The 24,686-nt window shown below is 45.5% G+C and overlaps 1 protein-coding gene across 5 annotated transcripts in view; it reads right to left on the minus strand.

Annotated features, from left to right (window-relative positions):
• Positions 1-24,686, minus strand: part of AXDND1 (axonemal dynein light chain domain containing 1) — a 36,202-nt gene that overhangs the window by 1,290 nt on the left and 10,226 nt on the right. For 4 of the 5 annotated variants that reach the window (XM_081012093.1, XM_081012092.1, XM_081012094.1 and 1 more), the window contains 17 exons: positions 23,662-23,783; positions 21,999-22,139; positions 21,802-21,906; positions 21,591-21,711; positions 19,249-19,350; positions 17,085-17,251; positions 15,874-15,952; positions 14,666-14,900; positions 13,464-13,677; positions 12,028-12,121; positions 11,223-11,431; positions 9,338-9,434; positions 5,932-6,042; positions 5,635-5,796; positions 3,627-3,764; positions 2,169-2,260; positions 1,243-1,391 (listed from right to left, as the gene is read on the minus strand). In XM_081012093.1, the coding sequence (XP_080868219.1) occupies positions 1,243-1,391; positions 2,169-2,260; positions 3,627-3,764; positions 5,635-5,796; positions 5,932-6,042; positions 9,338-9,434; positions 11,223-11,431; positions 12,028-12,121; positions 13,464-13,677; positions 14,666-14,900; positions 15,874-15,952; positions 17,085-17,251; positions 19,249-19,350; positions 21,591-21,711; positions 21,802-21,906; positions 21,999-22,139; positions 23,662-23,783 (2,338 nt within the window). The remainder of the gene's footprint in view (positions 1-1,242; positions 1,392-2,168; positions 2,261-3,626; positions 3,765-5,634; positions 5,797-5,931; positions 6,043-9,337; positions 9,435-11,222; positions 11,432-12,027; positions 12,122-13,463; positions 13,678-14,665; positions 14,901-15,873; positions 15,953-17,084; positions 17,252-19,248; positions 19,351-21,590; positions 21,712-21,801; positions 21,907-21,998; positions 22,140-23,661; positions 23,784-24,686) is intronic. The other variant, XM_081012095.1, reaches the window with a different exon arrangement.

Below are 24,686 nucleotides of genomic sequence, written 5' to 3' on the forward strand. Positions count from 1 at the left end.
TTTAAAGCTTTGCTTTGAGACAGTCTTTAAACCTCTTTTGTTGACCACCAGCATTACGCTTCCTATTTTTAAGTTTGGAATAGGTTTCTGAAAGTGGAAACCTAACACACCAGGGAGAAAAGTTCTAGATTAGTCCATTCCCTGCTGTGCTAACATTCTACTTACTTTATAATAAAGAACAACCAAAAAGGTGATTTTCCTGGCTGCTGTCTGTAGTGGCACAGTCCAGTCTACTACCTCACCCTCCTGGGCAGACCAGGTGACAGCTGCCAGTCATCAAGAACAGATAAATCAAGAACAGATAAATCAAGCAACTGATACACAGGTGTGAACTAGGCCTCTGTTTGTTGCCCGTGTGGAAAGGATTCCCCTATCAGACTCAGGAGGTGGACTGGGCAAGTCAGCTAATTCTCACGTTACCATTTTTAAATGGAGAAATAAACAGCCTGCTGTTATTGAGGGGGCGGGAATGAAAAGACCTTCAATCAGCAAACCATCTCTCTCCCCAGCCTGCCTTAGGTACAGCCTATCATTTTGATTCTTGCAACCTTCAGGGAGTAGTAATGATGGGGAAGTGGCTACACATATTTACTTACTAAGAGCAGAAACAAAGGAACAGAAAGGCATCTGGTACAACTTTTGCAGTAACATTCCATTTCTGACTACGGGTGGAGAGGGGGGAAGATGGTGGGTTGTATCCAAAGTAGTGCCAAGCCAAGCATTCTGCCAGAGCCTGCCCTCTAGTTCCCCCCAACCTTCCAGAGCAGATGTGGGGATGTCAAGGGGAGGAGGAACCCCATTGCGCTAGCACAACGTATTTAGCACAACCTGTATCTGGGAATGCTCTCCGCTCTCCTCCAAAAGCACACTTCCTGTACATTTTTTCCCATTGTGTGGTAGGCAGCATGGAAATACAATACACGTAGTCTGAAATGGCACAGCTCAGCAAGACGTGCAACATGTGACTTCCCTATGCCTGTTTTGTCTATTTTGAGCCATTTCGCAGCAGCAGCAGCAGCATACTCAATCATACCACCCAAATGTATGCTTGAAAGTGCAGCCAATCCTGGTTCTCCGACACATTTGTACTTTGAACACACGTGAGCCTGCAAACCAGTTTATCACATTCACATTTTATGTTTTCAAACGTACGCCTAAACGTGTGGTGCATGAAATTGCCCTTAAAATTCAAGAGCATTTTTTTAGAGCCTACAATTCCACCTTTCAAGTCTTTAGCCATACCTGCTTTGAGTTTTGTTTCTTTTTGTTCAGAATCCTTCAGCTTTGGTTGCTCACCCTCCATGTTCTGGATTTTTGCCAGAGCTTCTTCCAAGCCCTCATGAAGGACTTCAGATTTTTCCTCAGCTTGCTGTGCTCGCTTTTCAGCCTCTCTGAAAGAGTAGGTGTCAGAAAGAACTCATAGCCCTGACCAGGCAAGAAACCAATTAAACTAATTTGATTTACTCTAGCTGGTCGCTTCCTACTGTGAAAAATACATTTTCTCTTGCTTCTTCATTCCCCAAAAATGTTCCTAACGGCCAATATTACTGCAACCTATGTAAGAATCCACACCTGATTACTACATTGCAAGTCTATAAAACCTACAGGAGAATCTATTCCTAGCACTGCAAAACCACATGAGAACTCACATATCACTAAAGGTAAAGGTAAAGGACCCCTGATAGTTAAGTCCAGTCACGAATGACTCTGGGGTTGTGGCGCTCATCTCGCTTTACTGGCCAAGGGAGCCGACGTTTGTCTGCTGACAGTTTTTCTGGGTAATGTGGCCAGCATGACTAAGCCGCTTCTGGCGAAACCAGAGCAGCGCATGGAAACACTGTCTACCTTCCCGCCGAAGCGGTACCTATTTATCTACTTGCACTTTGATGTGCTTTCGAACTGCTAGGTTGGCAGGAGCTGGGACAGAAACAGGAGCTCACTCCATTGAGGGGATTCGAACCGCCGACCTCCCGATCGGCAAGCCCAAGAGGCTCAGTGGTTTAGACCACAGCGCCACCTGCGTCCTATTTTTGTTTAAAAATGGAATGTGTTGTGGCAGAATAGACACCTGCAATCACATAGGCCACCTGTTCAAGATACCCTCTAGTCTCTAGTCTGCACAAGAATGCACACATCCATCCATCTCTTCCCTGTGGTTCTATACTCACACGAGTCGCTCTTCCAGAATTTCCAGTGACGCCAGCAACTCAAATTCCTTCTTTGAGGCCTTTGTGGTCCACTGGCTGGCATGCAGCTCCCTCTGGAATAAGAAGAGTGAGTAACTTATAGGAAATGAAAGGAAATAAATCAACAGGCTACTTTCTGTCTCAGAACTGGCATACAGAAGTCCCTGGCTCAAATCTTGCCTCAGCTATGAGCACACTAGGTAGCCTTAGACAAGTGATGCTCACTCATCCCTTACATCTTCAGGGGATAAAAATTCTGGCCTACTTTACAGGGTCATTGCACTGTTTTATTTACAGAGGCACAGAGTTGGAAGCTGCCATTACTCTGCCTCTGAGAGGAAAAGGTTTATCAGGGCACAATTGCCTGAGAATATCTCCTGTAAAAACCCCATAACGGTGTTCATGCACCACTGCCGTTCTTTTCAATGGGGCCATTGCAGGAGAACTTCCCAGATCTATTTTCCTGCTGTAATAGTGTGTTGTAGTGGCCATAGAGTTGGGCCAGTCACTGCCTCTCTCAGCCTAATATGCCTCATAGGGGTTTTGTGGGGATTAAATGAGGAGGGGGAGAACCATCTATGCCACCTTGAGCTCCTTGGAGAAAAATGGTGGGATATACTGGTCTACTACCATTAGGATCGCAATATTGTCATGAGAGCGCTTGGACTAAAATTGTCAACCGAAAGCTCTACTTTTCTGGTTTATCACCACAACAGTTATTAACATTTGGCTTCAGTAAAGCAAATAATTTAATTAGACAGTGCCTATATGACACTGAGCAACAGAATAATCTGGCCAAAATAAGGAACTTTTGTCCATGGTATGATTATTTTCCACCTAGTCACTTTGGCACCCTATTTGCAAAATGTAACAATTTCAAAATACAGGCACGCTTTCACTTTCGCAAGATTGAATATACTGCCTTCGGCTGTACTCGAGGGTCAATTTCAAAAAAATCCACTGGAAAAATGGTTATGTCCCTGTGGAGATGGCAGTATTGAGTCAGTGGTTCATGTGCTTCTGGCTTGCAAACTTTATAAAGATTTGAGGAGTGAGGCTATTACCCCTCTATTACTGTCCATGCCAGGTCACTCAACCATTGCTAGTGTGTCCTTTCTTTTAGCAGATCAAGATGATCAGGTGACAGCAAAAACTGCAGGGTTTTTAGAGGGGACAATTAGAATAAGATCTATTATTTGATTATTGATGTAAACCCCCAAATGTATTTTCTACAGTTAAGTTTTTACCTCTATCTTCAGTGCATTTTATTTGATTTTATTGCTATGGCTCGTGGCTGATGCAAATAACGATTCTTCTGCTGCAAGGTGGGATATAAATAACTAACACTGAGAACCTGTCCTCTAAAGCAGCTGCCACACCTTCTTCCAAATAGACACACCTCTTCGGAGAAGAGCTATCTATTTATATGTACATACATACCCGTGACACTGTGATTTCTTGCACTTGCATGGTTTTGACATACACATTAGAATCATCTCCAATGTATCTGACTGGGTAAGTGACCGCAAGACTCTCGGCCTGCTCACCAGTGCTGGTGCTGGGCACGGGCAGCTGTTCCTGCAAGGACAAAGAGAAGGAGCAAGGGGAAAGGGAAGGACCACACAATGCAATGGTTGTTTCCTCATCATCAAGGAAACTGCGCACAGAAGAGACTCAGATAGTGTATGGAAGGATCATGATGATCAACGCCAGTCCTTTTTCCCCCTGGGGGTACTCGACAGTATGCAGTACCGGCGCCTTTTTAATGGATATGTTAAAAGTGTGGCACTTAACTGTAACAACTTCGCGGTGAGTGCCGGCACCATTTTTTCTAGAAAAAAAGCTCTGATCAACACAATCTTCAATTATTTTCATATTCTACATAAGGCTACGCTGTCAATTGTGGTTCAGGAGCTCCTGGAGTCAGTGTTCACAGCCGTGGCGGAGGAACCCTCTCTGGCACCAGGGGCAGGGCAGCCCGTACGAAGTGCGCATGTGCGGCATCCTGTACGGACTGCGCATGTGCGGTATCCCACACGTGCGCACTCCGTACAGGCTGCCGCTTACACGGTGACCGTATGGGTTGCCGCACAAGTGGCATCCCAGAGTGTGCATGTGTGGTAGCGCGTACGGACACCATGCAAGCAGCATCCTGTACAGACTGCACATGTGCGGTGACCATACGGGATGCCGCACATGCGCAGTCTGTACGGGCTGCCACTTGCACGCGGCGTCCATATTGGCTGCTGCTTGCACGGCGACCGTACAGGCTGCTGCACAAGCAGCATTCCGTACAGAGTGCGCACGTGCGGCAGCCCATACGGACACCCGTACAGATGGCACGTGAGAGTGGCAGCCCATACAGATGCTGTGCAAGCAGCGCCCATATGGACTGCGCGCGCCCTTGGCCACTCTACAGCCGGGGGGAGGCAGGGGCCATCTTGTCACCCGCCCCTCCCGCCCCCCCTTCCTATGTCCCTGGTTCACAGACCATGCATGAATTCTGGGGCTGATTCTCTGCTGCTGGAGAATCGGAAGCGTATACACTCTTGGCTTATCCACTTTCCATATTTAAACATGGTCAACCACCCTTGAAAAGAGAATCCTCAGCACTTCATCAAACTACAATTCCCAGGATGCTTTGCAAGAAAGCTAAGAAGGATAAAGTGGTATACAACTTTGTAGCATAAAGTTTCTGACTCAAGCAGACACTTTATGACCAACAGCTGGAGAAAGGGGGTGCCTTTCCTTTGTGAAGTTTGCTTTTGCTGCATTGCCCACAGTCCTGCCTATGTTCTGCACCAGAAGAAACCAGAATCCAGAATCTGTAGCAAGGAATTCTCAGTTCAGTGACCAGTATTTACTGGCATCAAATTCCAATTCCTCAGATTTTTCAAAGCTTCTGCAATTTTTCAGGAAGTGATCAAAGAGGGAGGTGTTGGATGTATGATCAGAACAGCAAGACATTTAAGTCACAGAAGGGGAGAACGCAAAGCATTAAATGGGCAGTTCATACATATCCATCAATGTGATGCAGCCAACGAATACCCCATTGCTCCTGATAATATGTAAAGGAAGCTTATCACACGGGACGTAGTTGTAAGAAAAACAGCCACGTTGAAAGCCCCATCCATGCAATCTGCTCCCTTCACACTACCAACCCAGGGGCCCAGCAGTGATGCCACTCCTGACACCATTAACAACTTCTCTGTGGCCTACTGGAAGTAGCTTTTCCAGGTAGCATCCACCATATGTTTCCAATCTCTTCTCCATAGTCATGAGGGATAGATATATATTTCTTCTGTTTGTAAACTGCAGGCTTCCCTTTTCATGATGTCAAAACTTCCACCAGATAGGAATAAACACACAGCCAGGAGCCCCAGCGAAAAAGAAAGAAGCCCTGAAAGAAGAGGGACAGCTTTCTGCATTTCCTAATGGAGATGCTCACCTCTGCTTCTAACACTTGCTTCTGTTCTGGTGCTTCCTGATCTTTTAGAACATCCACAGCTTCTTTGTCTTTTTTCTCTTCCTCCACAGGTACATCTGTGGTGGAGGAGCTCTCCACTCTCTGCTCCGGACGAGGAGGAAGCTGTCGTTTCAGCTGAAGCACCTGCAAAATGGTTGCAAGTGAAATTCTCCTTCTGAGATATCGCCCTGCGCCAGAAGAGAGGTGGAGGGCAGGGGAGCAGAGGGAGAAAAAGTCCCCACCACCACCAGTCACACCAAAGGTTATTTCTGCCAGTACCTCTAATCCAAACAGGCCAACCAGGTCTTCGTGGCTGATTAAAGTGGTGGGAGTGGTCTTCATCCCAGACAGGAGGAGGTTGCAGGTTTCAATCCAATCCAAGCACTCTGTCTGGAAAAAGAGAGAGCGAAAGAAGCAACCAATCACCAAAAGGGAAATACAGTGGTACCTCGGGTTACAGACGCTTCAGGTTACAGATGCTTCAGGTTACAGACTCCGCTAACCCAGAAATAGTACCTCGGGTTAAGAACTTTGCTTCAGGATGAGAACAGAAATTGTGCAGCAGCGGCAGCGGGAGGCCCCATTAGCTAAAGTGGTGCTTCAGGTTAAGAACAGTTTCAGCTTAAGAACGGATCTCCAGAACGAATTAAGTTCCTAACCCGAGGTACCACTGTAAAAACAATTGCCCTGTGGTGCTCTTCCAGAGGGCTCAAACAGAGTTGCTTATGCTGAACTATGCTTAGAGGAATCACTTCTAAACTTCTGAAGTTGTACAGTGTTTTGCTTAGCATATGGCTCTCCATTTCAGTTCCCAACCCAAATGGGCAGCAGGTGGAGCTGGACTTAGTAGGGGGCCAAGGATTTTTGAGAGGTCCACCATTAATCCCAGCCATTATCTTCCCTGCAAATGCATACCGTGACCTGTCATTCACACCTGTACTTGGACTCTTCGTCATCATCGATAGGTCCATGTATTTGCTGCCTAGGGAGTAACAGCCTTTGGGTTGGAAAACCCTTGCCCTAATTGCAGGTGTGCTGTGGTTGCTTGTGTTTGTGTAACACCCACCAGTGAAAAACACTATTTCTTACATTCTCAGTGGTACTGTTGTCATAAATGGAGATTATGAGGGATGACTATTAAAGGCCCGCTAAAACCTGAAGTCCCATTGGGCCAATGCCCTGCCCCTACCGCTATCACTATGCAACATCTCCTCCAGAGAGCCCCAGCATTCCAAAATCCCAATATCTCACCCAGGAATTCAGTCTTTGTGAATTCTGACATGAAATGCACATCTATCAGACTGATTTGATTACTAGAACCTATTTATTTGTTATATTTGTTTCCTGCCTTTCCACCAAATGAGGTTGGCTTTCACACAATATAGTTCAATGCGACTTACCTCTGAGTAGACATAGTTAGGAGTTTAGCCTGTGCTCCTAAGACTCATTCCAACTTCCTTTTTGTTTGGAACCAGCTATTTCTCATATCACAGGGCTTATGAATTTGCTGCCCTGAACTCCTTTGGGAGGAAGGGCAGGGTATAAATTCAATAAATAAATAATCCCATCTAGAACCCCCTTGCCTGAGAGCAAGCCTCACTGAACTCAATAGGACTTACTTCTGATAAGACAGGATTAGGCCTGCTCTGTTAGGCTTCTAATGCCAATGTGGGCACACTTCAATTCCCAGCATGCAGTAGTAGCAGCAGATTGTATAAACACACAATATTGCACAAAAAAAGTTTGCACACTGCAGAAGACATGACTGGCAGGGATTAAAAGGCTTGGAGAAACTCCAGGTTATGGGAACTGTTTCATTAAGAAACAGTAGGTGCCTTGCGGAAGTGAAGTTGCAATTGCCTCACAGAGATTTACAGGGTAATCTCATGCATGTTTATACAAAAGCAAATTCCACTGGGTTCAAAGGAGCTTGCACACGAGGAACGCAATCAAGTTTCTGTAATGTTATTACGTAACGTTCACAGCTTTGGAAAAAACAAACAGTGGTGTCAGTCAATGCTGCTTTCATTCACATGAAGTGAACCTGGTCCTGAAAATGAGAGAAGATGTGAAGAGCAGCAATTTTTGCACCTGTTTCCGTTTCCATCGGAATCCTCCAACATCCCTAGTGATGTCACAAAAGCGACATGGGCCAAAGAGAGACACGATTGTCCCAACCCTACTTGAGACTTTCCGAACAACCCAGCCTCAGCCTACCTTCCCACTCAGCCTGAAGCGGCCCAGACCTTACTGCATGCCTTCAAACAGCCCACACTTCTCTTTTCCAATCTATTTCACAAAAATGCTTCACAGAAACATGAGACTCCTATCCTCCCTTGCTGATGGCCACAATAATTGACACTACCACAAATTTTCAGCCTTTTCTTCCTCCTGCCTAGGGAGGAACATGAAATATTGGGGGTACCTTCCATGCGCCGTCATGATTTCTGTGACACTACTGGGCTCAACTGCAGACTTTTTCTCCTAGGCACCCCCTTAACTAGGCACCCCCTTAACAGCACCGGCCCAGGCTGGATCCTGGAACTTCCTGAACAAGGGTCACCGCAGCCCGGATCAGCAGCGTTAACAGAGTTCAAATTTCACAATGCGTAAGAAAAACCACTTAACTGAAAACTGGCTGGGCTTTAAAAAGTACGCACGGCATTGCCCGTGGGCAACTGTGAGCAAGCCATCTTTAAAAGTAGGCAAGTGGTACACAATATACCAAGATTTACGGAAATTTTGATGGCAGCTTGTTAACCACAAATGTAGAACCCTCTGGCTTTTGTGTGGCTGGAATGATGCCTACTCTGCAAAAGCTAAGAGTCACAAGAATCCCACTTGCCCACTTTCGCCTGCGGCCCCATCCACCCCTGGCATGCGGACCCTGGAAAGCTGCCCACAAGAGAATGTGAAAAATGTTTCCCATTGCTTACATGCAGACATGGGGACCGCAGAACTATGCGTGCAGGGAGCCAGGCCCAGAAGCAGCACTTGGCACAGTGGGGCCATGGGCTTGAGAAGACCCGTCAAAGCGGCTGATCCTCTCCTTTCTGTTTGCTTAGTGTTTCCTTTTTGGTCCAGTGCTCAGCAAAGAAGTGACAGGCTGAAGCTGCTGAGAGAGACAATGACATCTTTATCACCCCAGAATGCCTCGGGGTTCTGATGTCGTGCCCAGGGGTATTCTGGGAGAATAAAAATGGTGGCGGCTGAAGCCACATTACACAGCAACTCTCTTGTTATCGCTGGACTGACTGCCATCCGACATCCCCATCTGACCTAGAAAGCTCACCAGAGGATGCGAATGAAGGACAGCCTTAAGCCCCACACCGAGAAGTGCCCAGCAGCTGAAGTCATCTCCATTGCTCCAGGGAGCCTTTGCGCACTGTGCTGAGGCTTGAAGGCATTCCAGGGTAATAAATAAGGCAGTGTCGTGGAAAAAATACTTAATTTTGAACAGCAGCTGATAAATTCACTTCATCACCATAATCAATACAGCAGCGGCAGGAACAGCAACAAAGACCATCTCAGGGTTTGAAATATTGTGAAGGCTTTAGAACAAGTAGAGTGACCCAATCGAGGAACTATTTCACTTATGCAATGACCAACTTCAAAACCAAAAACAGTAGGATGGATTTGGAGAGTGAGGCACAAAAGGCAAGAGACCACATTTGGTCTTGCTTACCTTGATCCTCTCTAACTGTTGCAATTCATGTTCTGCATCTGGTTGAAGAGTTACCATCTTCTGGCGTGTTATCGTTGCTACCATCTCCTTGCAACAGCTGAGGAAATACATGATGTCAGCAATAGGTTACGGCACAGCAATGCCACTTTAATATGAGAAAGCCAGTTTCGTCACGTTCCTTCTGTCATGAGGACCATTTACATTTGAAGTTTACAAATGAGAAAAGTGGGGCAACTAACTGTAGGCAAGGGTGGGGGGAAACTACTATTTGAAAGCCAGGAATTACTTGTTTCAAATCTTATCTCAGTGAATTCTCTAGGAAGCCTTGAAAAATGTCAACCCATTATCTCAGCCTCCGTCCCCATTCTGCCTTCTGAAATATGAGATTGATAACACTAATCCTAACTAACAGCATTGATCAGGATTACTGAGAGAATGTATGCATTGAGTATTCTGTCTGAAGTGCTCAGTGCCATTCTTATTGACATCATTATATGCTCAGTATAATTATTAGTAATAATTATCATTTGATCTAGGACACAAAATCTTTCATTTTCTAAGCAAGCTTTTCTGATGAGCATTATTCTGGCAAATTAGACCTGAAGACATGCCAGGAACAACTTTACCTGCTTCCCTCTCTGCTATATCTATATCTAGAGAGATGGAATGGTGTCTGTTTGCTGCCAGCAATCCTGGTTTTGGCTTTGTTGCCTAGATTTATGGGAGAGTCCCCAGGAGGCTTGCTTAATAACCCAGGTGAATTTTAGTATTTATAGAATATTTTCAGAGTGTATGAAAAGCTTCACATACATTATCTTATGGCAATCCTTCCAGCAACTAGATAGGTCAATATTATTGTGCCTAATCTTGCAAGGGAGGGCTGAGCTTGCCTAAGGATACCCCATTTATCACAACTGCAAGAGTCAAAACATGTCCTAGGCAACACCAGCACAATAATAATAATGATAATAATAATAATAATAGGTAAAGGTAAAGGGACCCTTGACCATTAGGTCCAGTCGCGGACGACTCTGGGGTTGCGGCGCTTATCTCACTTTATTGGCCGAGGGAGCCGGCGTGCAGCTTCCGGGTCATGTGGCCAGCATGACTAAGCTGCTTCTGGCGAACCAGAGCAGTGCACGGAAACGCCGTTTATCTTCCCACCAGAGTGGTACCTACTTATCTACTTGCACTTGATGTGCTTTTGAACTGCTAGGTTGGCAGGAGCAGGAACCGAGCAACGGGAGCTCACCTCATCACGGGGATTCGAACCGCCGACCTTCTGATCGGCAAGTCCTAGGCTCTGTGGTTTAACCCACAGCGCCACCCAAATAATTGATTATTTGTACCCCACCCATCTGGCTGCGTCTCCTCAGCCACTCTGGGCGGCTTCCAACAAAGATTAAAAATACATTAAAATGTCACACATTAATAACTTCCCTGAACAGGTGTCTTCGAAATGTCAGGTAGTCGTTTATCTCTTTGACATCTGAAGGGAGGGCGTTCCACAGGGCGGGTGCCACTAGCAAGAAGGCCCTCTGCCTGGTTCCCTGTAGAACCAGGTGGAACAGGTGGGGCTGAGGCACTAAAACAAACCGGGCCACAAAAACCTCCTTCAGTATTTGGCCATGTCATGATCTACATCTATACCACATATAAATAAAAATGTGCGTTCATCCTCCAGCAACCTTGTGAGGGAAACATTACTGTTCACTTACTGTGTGGGTAGTTGAGACAGAGATATCACTAGATGTGCCCTATCATGGTGCTCTCTGTGATTACTGGAGGTCATTGCCACACAGCTTTTCCGTCATGGCATGGGCTTCCTTCCTGCCTGGTGGGGTGACTTTATGAAGCGGATGAGATTCAGTGGGATCAGCAATACCTGACTATGTAGCAGGAGAATGTGCTCAGCTTTGCAGCCAGGCCTGTGGCTTCTCCTTCCAGCTTGAAAATGTTCAGCAGCTTCCTTTCCGCCTGCCTTGCCACTTCTGCATCAGTCAAGGGGAGGGTATCACGAGAGATGTGGTCTGGAGCCATGTGGATGAGCAGGTTGACCATCCACTTGCTCAGAGCATTGTGGAAGTCGTTCAGCTGTAGGAAGTTTAGAGCAAGGTGGATTCAAGCTATACCACAAAGTCACAGCATGAACACTAGGGCTAAAATCCTAGGTCTGCTTGCACAGGAACAAGTCCCAGGGACTTACTTCTTTTCTCTGTACATCTGTACACATGTACAAGACAGACATCATATAGGAAGAAGAAAGGGGGAGCTTTTCAGATCCAAGACCTATCCTTAGCCTGCAACAAGACCCACTTTTTATGTTGTTGTTTTTTAGCTTTGCTATAGAAATCTACATCTCTCCAATTCTGCATCAGCTGCAAACTGACCATTTCAACTGCTCTCAATACAGACACGCAGCAGAACTGCTGGCCTTCAAAAAAGGCTGCCTCTTCTCTCTCTGCCTGACTGACTTCTTTGGGATTGGCTGCTTCTAATCAAGACACACGCTCAGAAGAGTGACACATGCAGAAACACAAGGTGGGCCTCCTCTGAGCAAAGGTAATTATTACATTACACATAAAAAGGCTTACATTTAGAGTGTTTTAAGAGTGAAGTTTGCCCTCCATTTTAGTTTGAAACAAGTGTGCCTCTGCTGTTAGAAGCTGGAAAAACACCAGGACACCTACTTCATGGCTGAGCTGATCATTTTCTTTCTCGGAACCACTAGTGGTTGTCAGGATCCACTGCTGAATCTTCTTGAACACATCCTCAGGTATCAACCTTAAAGAAAACAATTAAGTCAACAACAATAACAACATCATAACCAATTAGATCAGGACCAGACACTACCTTAGACTCTTAACTTCCAAAATCATTATTAAAATGGCCTCAAAGAACCCCCAAATTCTGAGCTGAGAATAAAATTCCACACACTGGTCAAGCTGAAAGTATAATTTCAATTTCAAAGGATGCAACACTGATCTGGCAAGGGCTGCTGAACGCTCTTCCTCATAACGGTCTTCTCTGAATCACATCTTCCAGACTTTTTTGCATTCATGAGAGAAAAGACATGGAGCTCTTCTATATTTTCTTTCATGGTAAGAAAACAAGAGATGAGCCAAGATTACAGGGGAAATCATTTTTGGCAATGACAATACTTGTCTTCACCAGTTGCCATCTGTCTGACTGGTTCAATATTATGGGGATTGATGACAATTTTTTTGCTGGACCCCAGCAATCCAAAGACGCCTTGTTGCTCTCTCTCATACAAGCCAAGACATGGACAAAGGACTTTTAAAATTGCATTGCGTAACATAGGTTTTTGCTGTGCCTCCCTGTCTATTTGTCCTATTGACTGCTCTTGAGGGCCCTTGACATATGCAAGAGAATGAGGTGGGAATGAGGTGGTGGAGAGCTGAGAGATGGAGTGGGGCATTTCCATCTGAGCCTAGCAGAAATTTGACACTGCATAAAAACGAATCCTCTTGCAAACAGAAAGCAAAGGTGTCGGGGACAGAGGTTCTTGCATGTGTCCACCAGACTTGTGACACAGCCAAAGCAGGAGGGTGTGTTGGGGCAGAGCTGCGGCAGAGTAGGGCAGAATGGCAGTGAGGGCAGGGCTGAGCAGCTGGACCAATTCCCCTCCAGGTAAGGTGTAGCAATGGCATCAGGAGGGAGGCTCCACACAGCTGACCCATACTGATCCATTACTGAGCCAAAGGGCTCTTTAGTCCAAGCCTCAGTGTGACCAGCAGCAAAGGCTCCTTCAGATTACCAGCAGAGCTGCAAGGAAAGGGAGAGCTCCATCTACCCCCCTCTCACTGTTCATGCCAGAGGGAGGGGTTAAAGAGCCCCTGCCAGCTTTTTGATTGGGGCAGGAAGAGGTCAGTGGTTGGTGCCAATATTGCTGCACTTTAAACTCTTGCTGAATTCAAAATTCTGTTAAAATTATTAGTTAAACAGTTATTCAAATGTGTCTCCACCCAACCATCTGATCTCAACTGATGACTCAGAAGTGAAGGGCTCTGTCATCTGAAAGTTTCTATTAAAAGATTATTATCTGTCCAGATACAAGTGCTCTACAGAAGCAAAGCAAACAGCTTTGAAAATCATCTTATCTTACAAGCTATGAAATGCTCTAAGCCTTCGGTCCTCTACAGTGTCGCCAGAACCAATGAAGCTCAAGAGATCGTCTATCTGGGCTATCCATTCAGAAACTGTCTGGAAAAATTTTATCCACTCCGTTTCATGCATAGAACCCTTTTGCTGGTTGGCAAGCAGCTTGAAGCTCCAGTCTTCCAAGCTGTTGATCAAAGACGTTAAAATTCTAGCAGACCCTGGAGAGAACATAAAAATGTAAAATAACAAGAAATGATGTAGGAAGGCAATTCGAGTTAAACATAAACCTAAGAGGTGGAAACACCATGCTAAGGCAATGGTTTCGCCAGTGCAAGCAAGCATTTCTGCTTGCCCCACAGACGATGCTGTTATACAAATCTACAGTGAAACCACAGTTGGAGTATTGCTTACAATTCTGGTCGGCTCATCTTAAAAAGGAAAAGGATCAGAAAAAGGTGGGCAAAATGATTGAAGGGATAGAATGACTGCCCTACGAAGAAAGGCTGCAGCCTTTGGAACCTTTTAGTTTAGAGCAGGCACCCCCAAACTCGGCCCTCCAGATGTTTTGGGACTACAACTCCCATCATCCCTAGCTAACAGGACCAGTGGTCAGGGATGATGGGAACTGTAGTCCCAAAACTACTGGAGGGCCGAGTTTGGGGGTGCCTGGTTTAGAGAAACGCCGAGTGAGAAGCAACATGATAGAAGTTTATAAAATAATGCGTGGCATCGAGAAAATGGAGAGAGGAAGTTTTTTCTCCCTCTCTCTCTTGTAACTTTAGAACTTGTGGCCATTCAATGAAACTGAACGTTGGAAGATTTGGGACAGGCAAAAGAAAGGACTTATTCACAGAGTGCACAGTCAAACTATGGAACTTGCTCCCCAGGAGGCAGTGATGGAGGGCTATCAGTGGCTACCAGCCGTGAAGACTATGCTCTACCTCCACGTTGGAGGCAGCAATTTTTCCAAATACCAGTTGCCGGGAACCACAGAATGGGAGAGGTGCCCTTGTGCTCATGCTCTGCTTGTTTCCCATGGGCATCGGTTGGCCACTGTGAGAGCAGGATGCTGTACTAGGTGGGCGATTGGCCTGATCCAGCACGCTCTTCTTATGTTCTTATGAATCGTATCAGGAAAAGGTTCTTAATTTCCTTTGCCACAGGTGCTCCAGAAAATCTTTTTGGGAAAACCCAGCTGTTTCTCACCGTTATCTCCGCAAATCCTTATACGGTACTGCTCACAGAGAAGAGTGGACTGCTTGTTGATTCTCTCCAGCATTTTCAACTCAACAGGCATCCTTCCCTTGAGAGTCTTGTGACGCCCATGCACAACAAGTCCCAGATCCACCCATTGCTTCTGTAGATTAGTAGTCACCGTGAGGGGCTCTTGTCTCAGAAGGAGGATTTCTCCACCAAACTGCGCCAACTCCTCATTCAACATCTAGCAGGAGAAGGAACAAATGCCATAATTTCCTGAAACCTTTCTCAGGGACTGTATGCTCAGTTCAAGTCCACGCAACAAGGTGAGCTCCTATTGCTCTGTCCCAGCTCCTGCCAACCTAGCAGTCTGAAAGCACACCAGTGCAAGTAGATAAATAGGTACCACTGTGGCAGGAAGCTAAATGACATTTCTGTGCGCTCTGGCACTCGTCACGGTGTCCCGTTGCGCCAGAAGCAGTTTAGTCATGTTGGCCACATGACCCGGAAAGCCTAGCGATTTTAGGACCAAACAAGATGTGAAATCGTGGGCACTGGAAGGGTACCACTGTTTATTTATTTATAACTTACAGAAAGTCAATCCTTGCTCCTTCTGGAGACTCCAAATTTGATTGAAGTAATGAGTGATGTGGGGATACTCAACCTTTTCCCCGTGAGCAATTTGCCTGGTAAGACTTGCTCTGCCCTCCCCTATGCTGCTTTTCTCCACACAGAAGAAAAAAGATAACACATAACTGGTGTCCTTTCACACAAACTGGAGAGGAGTGAAGCAGCAGAGGTAATTTTGGTGAAAGCACACACACACATAAACAAATCCGAGGAGAAGCATGAAATTCAACATGAAGACTGCTGCTTTCCTTGAATTCAGAGCCCTGCCCTACAGCTGAAGTAAGCAAAGGAATTTCACACTCTTCCTATGCCATATCAAGCTTGCCCTTTACTGGCTGCAGTGATAATATGAGTCAATGAATGCATTGATAAACATTAGCAGAAGCAGTCCTAATTAGGGACTGAATGGCCGCACAAGCCACTTTTAGCTTCCTAAGGCAGAAAAACATTTAAGGACAATAAATAAAGAGATGCATGATCGACTGCCTACAAACAAGCATGTTACCTGCAGGGAAGACATCTAAATACCCAATACATAATAATATTTAATACCGTGTTCGTTGTGATTGGTACTGGAAACCCCTTACCTTTTCCCAGACCTTCAGATCCACAAGGATTTGATCCAATAAAGAGGCGCCTTTTGCAAAAGTGTAAGTTCCTTTTCCACTGGGAAGTCAAAGAGAGGAGGTGGGAATTATATAGCAAAGAATACACACTCTTGTCCAGGGTGTCTAAAATCGGAATAAACTCCTGCTGTGTGCATACCTTGCTTGAGACACAAAGAAAGAAACTGAAGCACCTTCAAGAGCCTATTGTTTGGAACTTACTCTGAATGGGTTTATCACTGTGGCTTTGCTTGATTCATCGATGCCACAAAGGGTCACCATCCCTAGTTGAATGCATTGCTTGGTCAGTCTAGGGATCTGACAAATGAACTTTAATATTCATTGATGGCCTTTGCAATGCAGCACCTATCAGCAATTAGGAGAGCACAAGAAATAGTTCAGAGAGAGCTTTCCAGTTTGAATTTAGGGTGAAGCAACTTGTCTATGAAGCAACTTGTGTGAATATATTATCTGAGAAATACAGGCAGGTTTGGTGGATTCGCTGCCTGTTGCACGGTTATCTGTTTGCTTCTAATAGGTTCTGCTTCTATAACTGTAAATAAACCAGGTATTTCAAAGATAGCTAAGGAGTAACCCTTGCACAAATTTCAGGATTGACAAGATAGGTCAGCTGTATGTGAAATCAGTGTTAGCTCAGTGCTGATGGCAACCTGATGTTTAAATCAAGTACACATAGCGGCACCCTTAAAAAATTAACCTCCTTTTTTTTTAAAGGAATCAGAGGAAGCTGAGCTGATAAAAAGACAGTTGGAAAAATATATATTAACAAAGCTATATTCGACGGATGAAGGTACATTATGTTTGACATGATTGAGAATCGTGGACTCAGGGATAAAGAATTATGAAGCGTTAAAATCGAGATGTGGAAAATATGGAAACAACGAGGAGAAGCAGGACTAAGATGTGGAGATATGCTTCAGAGATCCAGACCATGTGGAGCTCTGAAAAATTAATACATATAATTTGGACCATAATTTGGTCTTTTTTATTTTAGTTTTTTATTTTAATTGGAGTAATATGATTGGATATATTAAATGGATGTTTTTAACTGGACAATCAATAAAAATGATTTAAAAAAAATAAAATGATCTTTGACCATGTACTGCTCCAGTGAATGTGGAAGGCAGGACAGAGGCCCCCCCAATAATAAAGGATCATTCCCTGAGACTCACAGAACATGATTCTGGAAGTAACTGAGCCAACCAGCCAAACCATTCTGAATACTCCTAGCCCTGTCCCTACTGGTTTCTTCGATTTGTTCCAGTTCTGTGCCAATTTGGTTCACGCGTTCCCGAAACTCCTGTGTCAGCTCCTGCAGAGTGGAAAGATCAGTCGCATCCTGAAAGAATCACAAGAGAAAAATGGGATTGGGGGGTAGAGAAAGAATCCATAAGAAAAATAGATTTTAAAAAAGCCATAAAGATCAAAATAATCATAAAAGCCTGTCTACAGCAGACATCTAAACTGCTAAGCAAATAATACTATGCATATTTCCACAGTAAGGTAAAGGGACCCCTGACCATTAGGTCCAGTCGTGGTCGACTCTGGGGTTGCAGCGCTCATCTTGCTTTATTGGCCAAGGGAGCCGGCGTACAGCTTCCGGGTCATGTGGCCAGCATGACTAAGCCGCTTCTGGCGAACCAGAACAGCGCACGGAAACGCTGTCTACCTTCCCACCGGAGCGGTCCCGATTTATCTACTTGCACTTTGACGTGCTTTCGAACTGCTAGGTTGGCAGGAGCAGGGACCAAGCAACAGGAGGTCACCCTGTCGCAGGGATTCGAACAGCTGACCTTCTGATCGGCAAGTCCTAGGCTCTGTGGTTTAACCCACAGCGCCACCAGCATCCCTTATTTCCACAGTACACACAGCTAAAATCTTACAAGTGCAACACTGACATTCAAACATGCATTGCTGGACATATTTAGACTGGGACATAGGCTTTTAATCATATGAAGCACTAGACACACTGCTGCCAGTCAACACTACCAGCTTTTTAGCCATTTTGCCAGCCTGGGCCCAACTAACATGGAGTGTCATAAAACTGTTCTAAATATACAGTCGTCCCCTGCTCCCTGCCCCACTTCTCTATGAGTACTCGAGCAGAGATGTAATCCAGAAAAACAGACTGTGTAATGGAGACACATATGCCCAGAAACAATATTGTTGCTGTCGTTGTATTTGTATGCCGCCCTTCATTCAAAGATCACAGAGCAGAAAAATACAACACGAGAACACAAACTACATTGGAAAACAAAAGCAAATCAATAATCCCCCCTCCCACAAACACATTTTAAGGGCCATAAAATGTTTAATCAGCCAAAAGCCTGGTTATGGAGAAACATTTTCAGCTGGTGCCTCCCTGCGGAGAGCATTCCACAAATGGGGAGCCACCACAGAGAAGGCCTGTTCTCATATTGCCACACTCCAAGCCTCTCAATGAGGAGCCACATGAAGAAGGGCCTCAGATTATGATCAGGCCGGTTCATATAGGAAGAGGCAGTCTGTGAAGTATTGTGGTCCTGACCATTTAAGGCAGGAGTCCCCAAACTAAGGCCCAAGGGACTCGTTTTATCCGGCTCGCAGCGACCCCCACTGCCGCAGACCGCTCTTACTGGTGCTGCGTTGTGTGGCTGCCCACGTTCGGGTCAGAGGAGCACAAGAAATAGCTTGTGTGCATGCGCAAGCGTTATTCGTGCATGCGCAAGCGTTATTTCCGGTGCACATCCGGGTCGGAGGAGGCCCGTGCACGTGCGCACAAGCTATTTCCGGTGCTCCTCCAACCTGGAAGTGCGCTGAAATAGCGTGTGCACACGTGTATGGGCACGCGCTCCCCCGCCCTCCGGCCCGCCACGTGATCGGCGCTGGAGGCACCGGCCTGAGGCATGGTAAGTTTGCTGACCCCTGATTTAAGGCTTTATAGGTCAAAACTAGCACTCTGAATTGGGTCCAGAGACTAATGGGCAGCCAATGCAGTCACGCCAGGATCAGTATAGTATGCTCAAACCATCTTGCCCCGGTGAGCAACCTGTCCACTAAATTTAGCACCAGCTGAGGTTCCTGAACTGTCTTCAGAGGCAGCCCTATGTGTAACACATTGCAGTAATCTAACCTAGAGGTTGACAAAGCACAGGTGACAGAGCATAGGCTATCCTTGTCTAGATAGGGGCACGGCTGAGTCAGCAGCTGAAGCTGATAGAAAGTACTCGAGCCTCAAGTGACAGCAAAGGATTCAGGAGTACCAGCAAGCCACCTTTCACACACAGCCATTCTGGAACAAACGAACAAAACTAGCTGACATCCCTTTCCCAGTTAGGTGCTCTTAAGCAATTCTACCTGTGATGCCAACATCATAATGAAATGCCTCATGCCTTTGACCCAAGCCTTTTCACTGTCATACATTCTGCGAGCCAAGATCAGCTTGTTCTTTTCAATTACCTGAAATGGAACGTAAGAGGATTAAAGGGATGGAGCGTGCCCAATTAAGTAGGCACAGCACAGCTTAGACGTTTGAGGTGTTTCGTCAACAAAGCTGTGAAACTAAATTAAAAGCTGTTAATCGGTTCTCAGTTAATCTGAGCAGCATGTTTTAAGTGTTAAAAAACAACAACCACAGGTGGCAAATGTCCTCTTTGCAGCATTCTTCCTTCTTATAGAAGAAGGGATATTTCTTCTAACCTGACACCCGATACAACTCATGCATGCATCACAACCCAGCACTTGTGAGTGGCAGACACCCTCTTAGAAGAGCGCTTCTCTTTGGAGAGAAGATGGGGAATGTCTTTTCAAGAGGACGCCTACTGGCATCACATGATAACATTGAGACAGCTGTTCAGTAGTCTCCTTGTTTCGCAAAAAGACCTAAGGTGTGTTCCCTCAATACAGCTTTCTTCATCAAATGACACTCAAGATTACAACATGGAGGAGGAGGGAATTGTGAATTTCACTGGCCAGGAAGGTACATTGCAACAGCAGTAGAAGAGGGGCAAAACCATCACCATTCTCTTCCCCACCCACCACAAAAATAAGAAGCAGTTTGCACTCTGCAAATTTGTACTTTCTAATTAGTTTGAAATTAAACTTAGTGCATTGTGCTATGCACCACATATGCACAGGGATGTTTTGAGTTCTGGTGGATGCCTACAATACCAAGGTACCAAAATATATTCCCCTTCCAGTGAAGATCCATTTCCAGAATTACAACTAACTATTTCAACACAATATTTATGTTTTTAAGGAGAATAATGGCTGGTTAATGCTCTCAAACGACAACAACAACTGCTGTGTTACATTCATATGGAAATCTTCCCATCAATTAAAATTAATACAAACAAACAACTTTAAGGCACAATCCCTTAATCCTTGAGTTTTTCAGGATTTGATGGAAGGCCCCTATACTAGCGTATGTTGAGCTATGCCCACATTCTGCCAAAATGGGACAGTGGCATGTCTCGGAAGGAGTGGGACTATGTCAAACTCTGAAACTCCTTCAGATGTTGTTCTTGGCCCCTACTCCAAAGTCACACAATTCAAACCAAAGAAATGGTATTCAGTCATAACACTGCCACTGTTGCGAAGGTCACTGGGTGAGTGGCTGCTTTGTGTTTTGTAATGCTTGTCTTTTCTCCTCATTTTTTGTACTGGGAGTACATAGGATGGCAACTAACTTATGCCAGCATAAGTGGGTCATTGGCTGGAAGGCCCACAAGATTGCTCAACCAGACTTTTTAATTGCGTGACAGAAACTGATGTCACAGAAATTAATGTTCTTCATGCCTTTCACCCCTCTGTTCAAAATGGGATGGTGGGTGTCCAATCCTGGCCTCCAATGAAGAGGGCACGTTTGGAGAGTTGTCTGTTGTAGAAGAGGCTGAATCAGTTCAAGCAGGAACTGAGCTGAAAGAGCAAACAGACTCTTGTGCATTTTTGAAAATATATTTACTTAGACCTTTTGCAGGCTCCATAGGAGGCAGTGGGCACAGTGGTGCCCGCAGCACCATGTTGGTGATCCCTGACTTACTTGCCACTGTAGAGATATATTTTAAACTATACAGCTAGCAGAGAATGAAATGCAATGTGCCTATTCTTTGTTGCCCTCTGTAAAATGGAAATAATTTGTTTTAAAGGAGATACTTTTAGTTTAATAAGTGACAAAGCAACAGAAGCAGCCAAAACAATCTAAAGCAGGGGGCGGCAACCTAAGGCCCATGGGCCGGTAGTGGCCCACGAGGCTTGCCTAACCGCCCCATGGCACCCCCTGCTGCCCCTGCCACCTGCTCTTACTAGACCGACTTCTGGGTTGATGGCGCCTGTGCGCATAAGCACGGGCGCTCCTCCGACCCAGATGTGCGCCGGAAATAGCATGTGCGCACGTGTGCGGGACGGAGAAACGCCTGTCCGCATGCACACACACACTATTTCTGGCGCACTTCAGGTTGGAGGAGCACTGGAAATAGCGTGTGCACACACACACGGGCGCTCCTCCGACCCAGAAGAGCGCGTGTGCACACATGCTCTGTCCCAGCCTCCGACGGACGGAGCGTCCACCAGCCCATCCTCCGATTAAGGTTGCCGACCTCTGATCTAAAGGATCTTCTAGCAGAAGCACCGGACATAACAGGGAGAGAATAGCATTTTTAGCAGAAGCAAAAGCACGCAATGCCTCTTTGGCCAGCTACCTTGAGAGCCAACTCATAAGTAGCATTGCTCCACAGCTCTTTTTCTTGGGTTAACTGGTGGATCTGGGCCTCAAGTCTTCTTCTCTGCAATTCATACAGTTCACGATATTCATCCAAAAGGCTGAAAGGGTAATGACACGAGATATAAATATAAAGGCCTTCTACTATTCTCCTACGGCAACCCTTGCTTCCAATCTTATCTGGAACTCACTTTGCATTCATCTCAGAATCCTGGACCGCCTTTGCCAGCTCCTCATAGGCTTTCTCTGCTTCAACAGTGACTCTACGGTCATGTTCTCGGATGGTATTTAGCTCCCTGCAGTTGAACAGAGCAATACCCTCAGCTGCCTTGTACAATCACAACTTTTATTTGCAAAGTTGAATACAAACACCAGTCAATATCAACACCTTGTCAGTTTTCCTATAGCTTCCTTGAAATGGAATAATTCATCTGTAATGTGTTTGTCCATTACTCTCTGTGCCATCATTTCTCTGTAGAGATTTCTCATCTGTCTTGGAATTCGTTCTAGCAGCTCAACATACCTTTGTCTGTAAGAGAGACGATGTCAGAAAAAGTGAGGCGGGTGGTGGTGATGGAATAGCCCTGTTTCACTCAAGCATATTTGCTAAGCAATCATTTAAAGAGAGAATCCTTTCTGAAAATAGCTGGGGAACAATAAATATAGAATAAAGCTTTTTGCACACAAGCAGTTAGAACTCTCAATACGTTCAGAATGCTGAAAACAAGTTGACACTACACAGCAAAACTGCCTTATCTGTCCTGACACCCATCAATATTATAACCTCAGGAAATATATTGGTGTATGAGAGGGGTAGCCAACATAAAGCCCTCCATATGTCCTTATGGGGAAACTAGCGCTAGTTGAACCCATGCAAAACCAACATTTAAATTCCATTTCCAGCTGAATGCATGCTTCGGCGCTGCAAAAGAGCCCTAGTGCAGAAGTCAGCTATCTTTCTCATCGTGTAGATTGGAATCCTCATGCAGCATTATTAAAATGTAATAATCCCTGAGATATGTGTTAGGGTTTCGTTTCATACTTTGCTAACGTTTGGGCTTGCTTGCTCTTTGGTAAATTAATAGATTATTAATGCATTTATTGAGGAGCATGAGAGACAACTTGAGTCAAACCTCTCTGCACAAGGTGGAAGGTTTTTATATTTAAAAGGTGTCAAAGAAAGATGACAAAGATAGCTGACTTTGCAGTGCTGCAAAATGCTGCAGCTTCATAATTCTTCTTCTGCTATCCATGGAGATGGCATGCAGGGCAACGAAGTCCTGCCTCCTGACCCCTGGAATCATATTCAGACACCCCGGCTCTCTCACATTTCACCAGGCATTTCCCGCACACTTTCAAGCACATCTTGAAGGAGGAAATAAAGAATGTGGGATGCAGCGGCGTAGCGTGGGTTGTCAGCACCTGGGGCAAGGCAAGTAATTTGCGCCCCCTAACCCGGGGCAAGGCAAGTAATTTGCGCCCCCTAACCCCTAACCTGCCGCCGCTGCCAGCTTCTTCTTGCTGCTGCCTGGTCTGGTCTGGTGTGGTTCTCTCCCGCGCTCAGCGCTGCGCTGGGCGGCCGCTGCACTGTCCCTCCCCCAGATAGTCCCTCGCTCTCTCTCCGCACCGCACACCTGGCACCCACCCCCTCCACAGTGGGCGGCGACCCAGCGGCTCGGATCGGATTCGCACAGCCAGCACTGCAGTGAGAGAGAGTGAGTGAGCCAGGTAGGGGCAGAGAGCTGCGAGTGCGAGCGTGCCCCCCCCAGATGTTGCGCCCGGTGCGGCCGGCCCCCCCTGCACCCCCCACGCTACGCCACTGGTGGGATGTAAAATCACATGGACTAGCAAGTAGTTTTAAAAAAAACAAATCAAAGGCAACATTCCCAGAAAGCTGACTTCTGTGTCTAGTGCAGTACCACAAGCTGCGTTTTCTCTGCACTTGCATGTAATTGTACAGACACTCAAACCTGCAGTGCAGGCCAGAACAATCACATACTCCTCTTCTTGCAGGACCAATTTTAAGGTGTTGAGCTCCTTAGATCGCTGACCTGAGCTTGGAAAGGAGCTCTCCCCGTTCTGCGCAGTCCACACTGACTTGCCGGATGATTTCATGAAACACTATGTTGTAGATGTTCTGTTCCACCTTAAGCACCTCCAGGACATTGTGCATCTCGGGAAAGAGGCAAGAAAGAAGTCGTGATTTTTGTAGAGCTAAGCACAAGCTCTTTGATACTGCCTTTATGGTCATCATTGGGGGGTTTTATTGCTTTTATTTCTAGGCACCCTTGAAAGTATTTTTATTGAAAGGAGGCATATACATTATTTAAATTAACAAATGAATGCCAGTCAGTTAAATGCTTCAGTCATGTTCTTCATTTATCAGGTGGATAATATTTTTAAATCACAAATGTGTTTGCTTGCATATATGTTTGTCCCTTATCTTAAATACTGTATTATTAAAGAATTTACAAAGCAGTGAAAGTGCTAACAAACCTCCCCTGCCATTCTTAAAATGCTATGTCTGCCTTTGCCCTAAATACTAGATTTCATGTTGTACTTCAGTATATTATTTCTCTCCATCAGATAATCTAAGATTACTTCCACTTATTCTTTCAGTTTGACAACACAACAAGAAACCTCTTAATGGCAACAAAACACCTGGTAAGTCAGGAAAGAACTATGTCCAAACTCCACAGCAATATTGTGTCATAGTATATGAATCCAGGACAAGGCTAGTGAAGAATCCAGATTCTTCCTTCGTAGCCTGGCTTTAATTTAAGCCATGGCTGCAGAGGAAAAATGCTCCCTTGCAGGTGCAACTTAAATCTAAGCCAGGGATGCAAAGGAAGAATTGGGAGTGTCCTGAGAGTGAACTCCTGCTTCTTTCTTTGCATCAAAAAGTCAGTTCTTTTTGAATGTGGCACCTTTTCCCGTTGTCATGGCAAGGCAATGAAAAAGAGTGCCAAGTGTGGATATTTCACCCCTCCCATTGCAAGAATCTCCTGACAATGTTTTCAGAAAGGAGGGGGCAGAAACTGCTCATGGCTTCTTCCGCTCCAGTCTGAGTGTTATC

The sequence above is a fragment of the Podarcis pityusensis genome (genome assembly GCF_964106645.2).
Source record: "Podarcis pityusensis genome assembly, chromosome: 6".
Lineage (NCBI taxonomy): Eukaryota > Metazoa > Chordata > Lepidosauria > Squamata > Lacertidae > Podarcis > Podarcis pityusensis.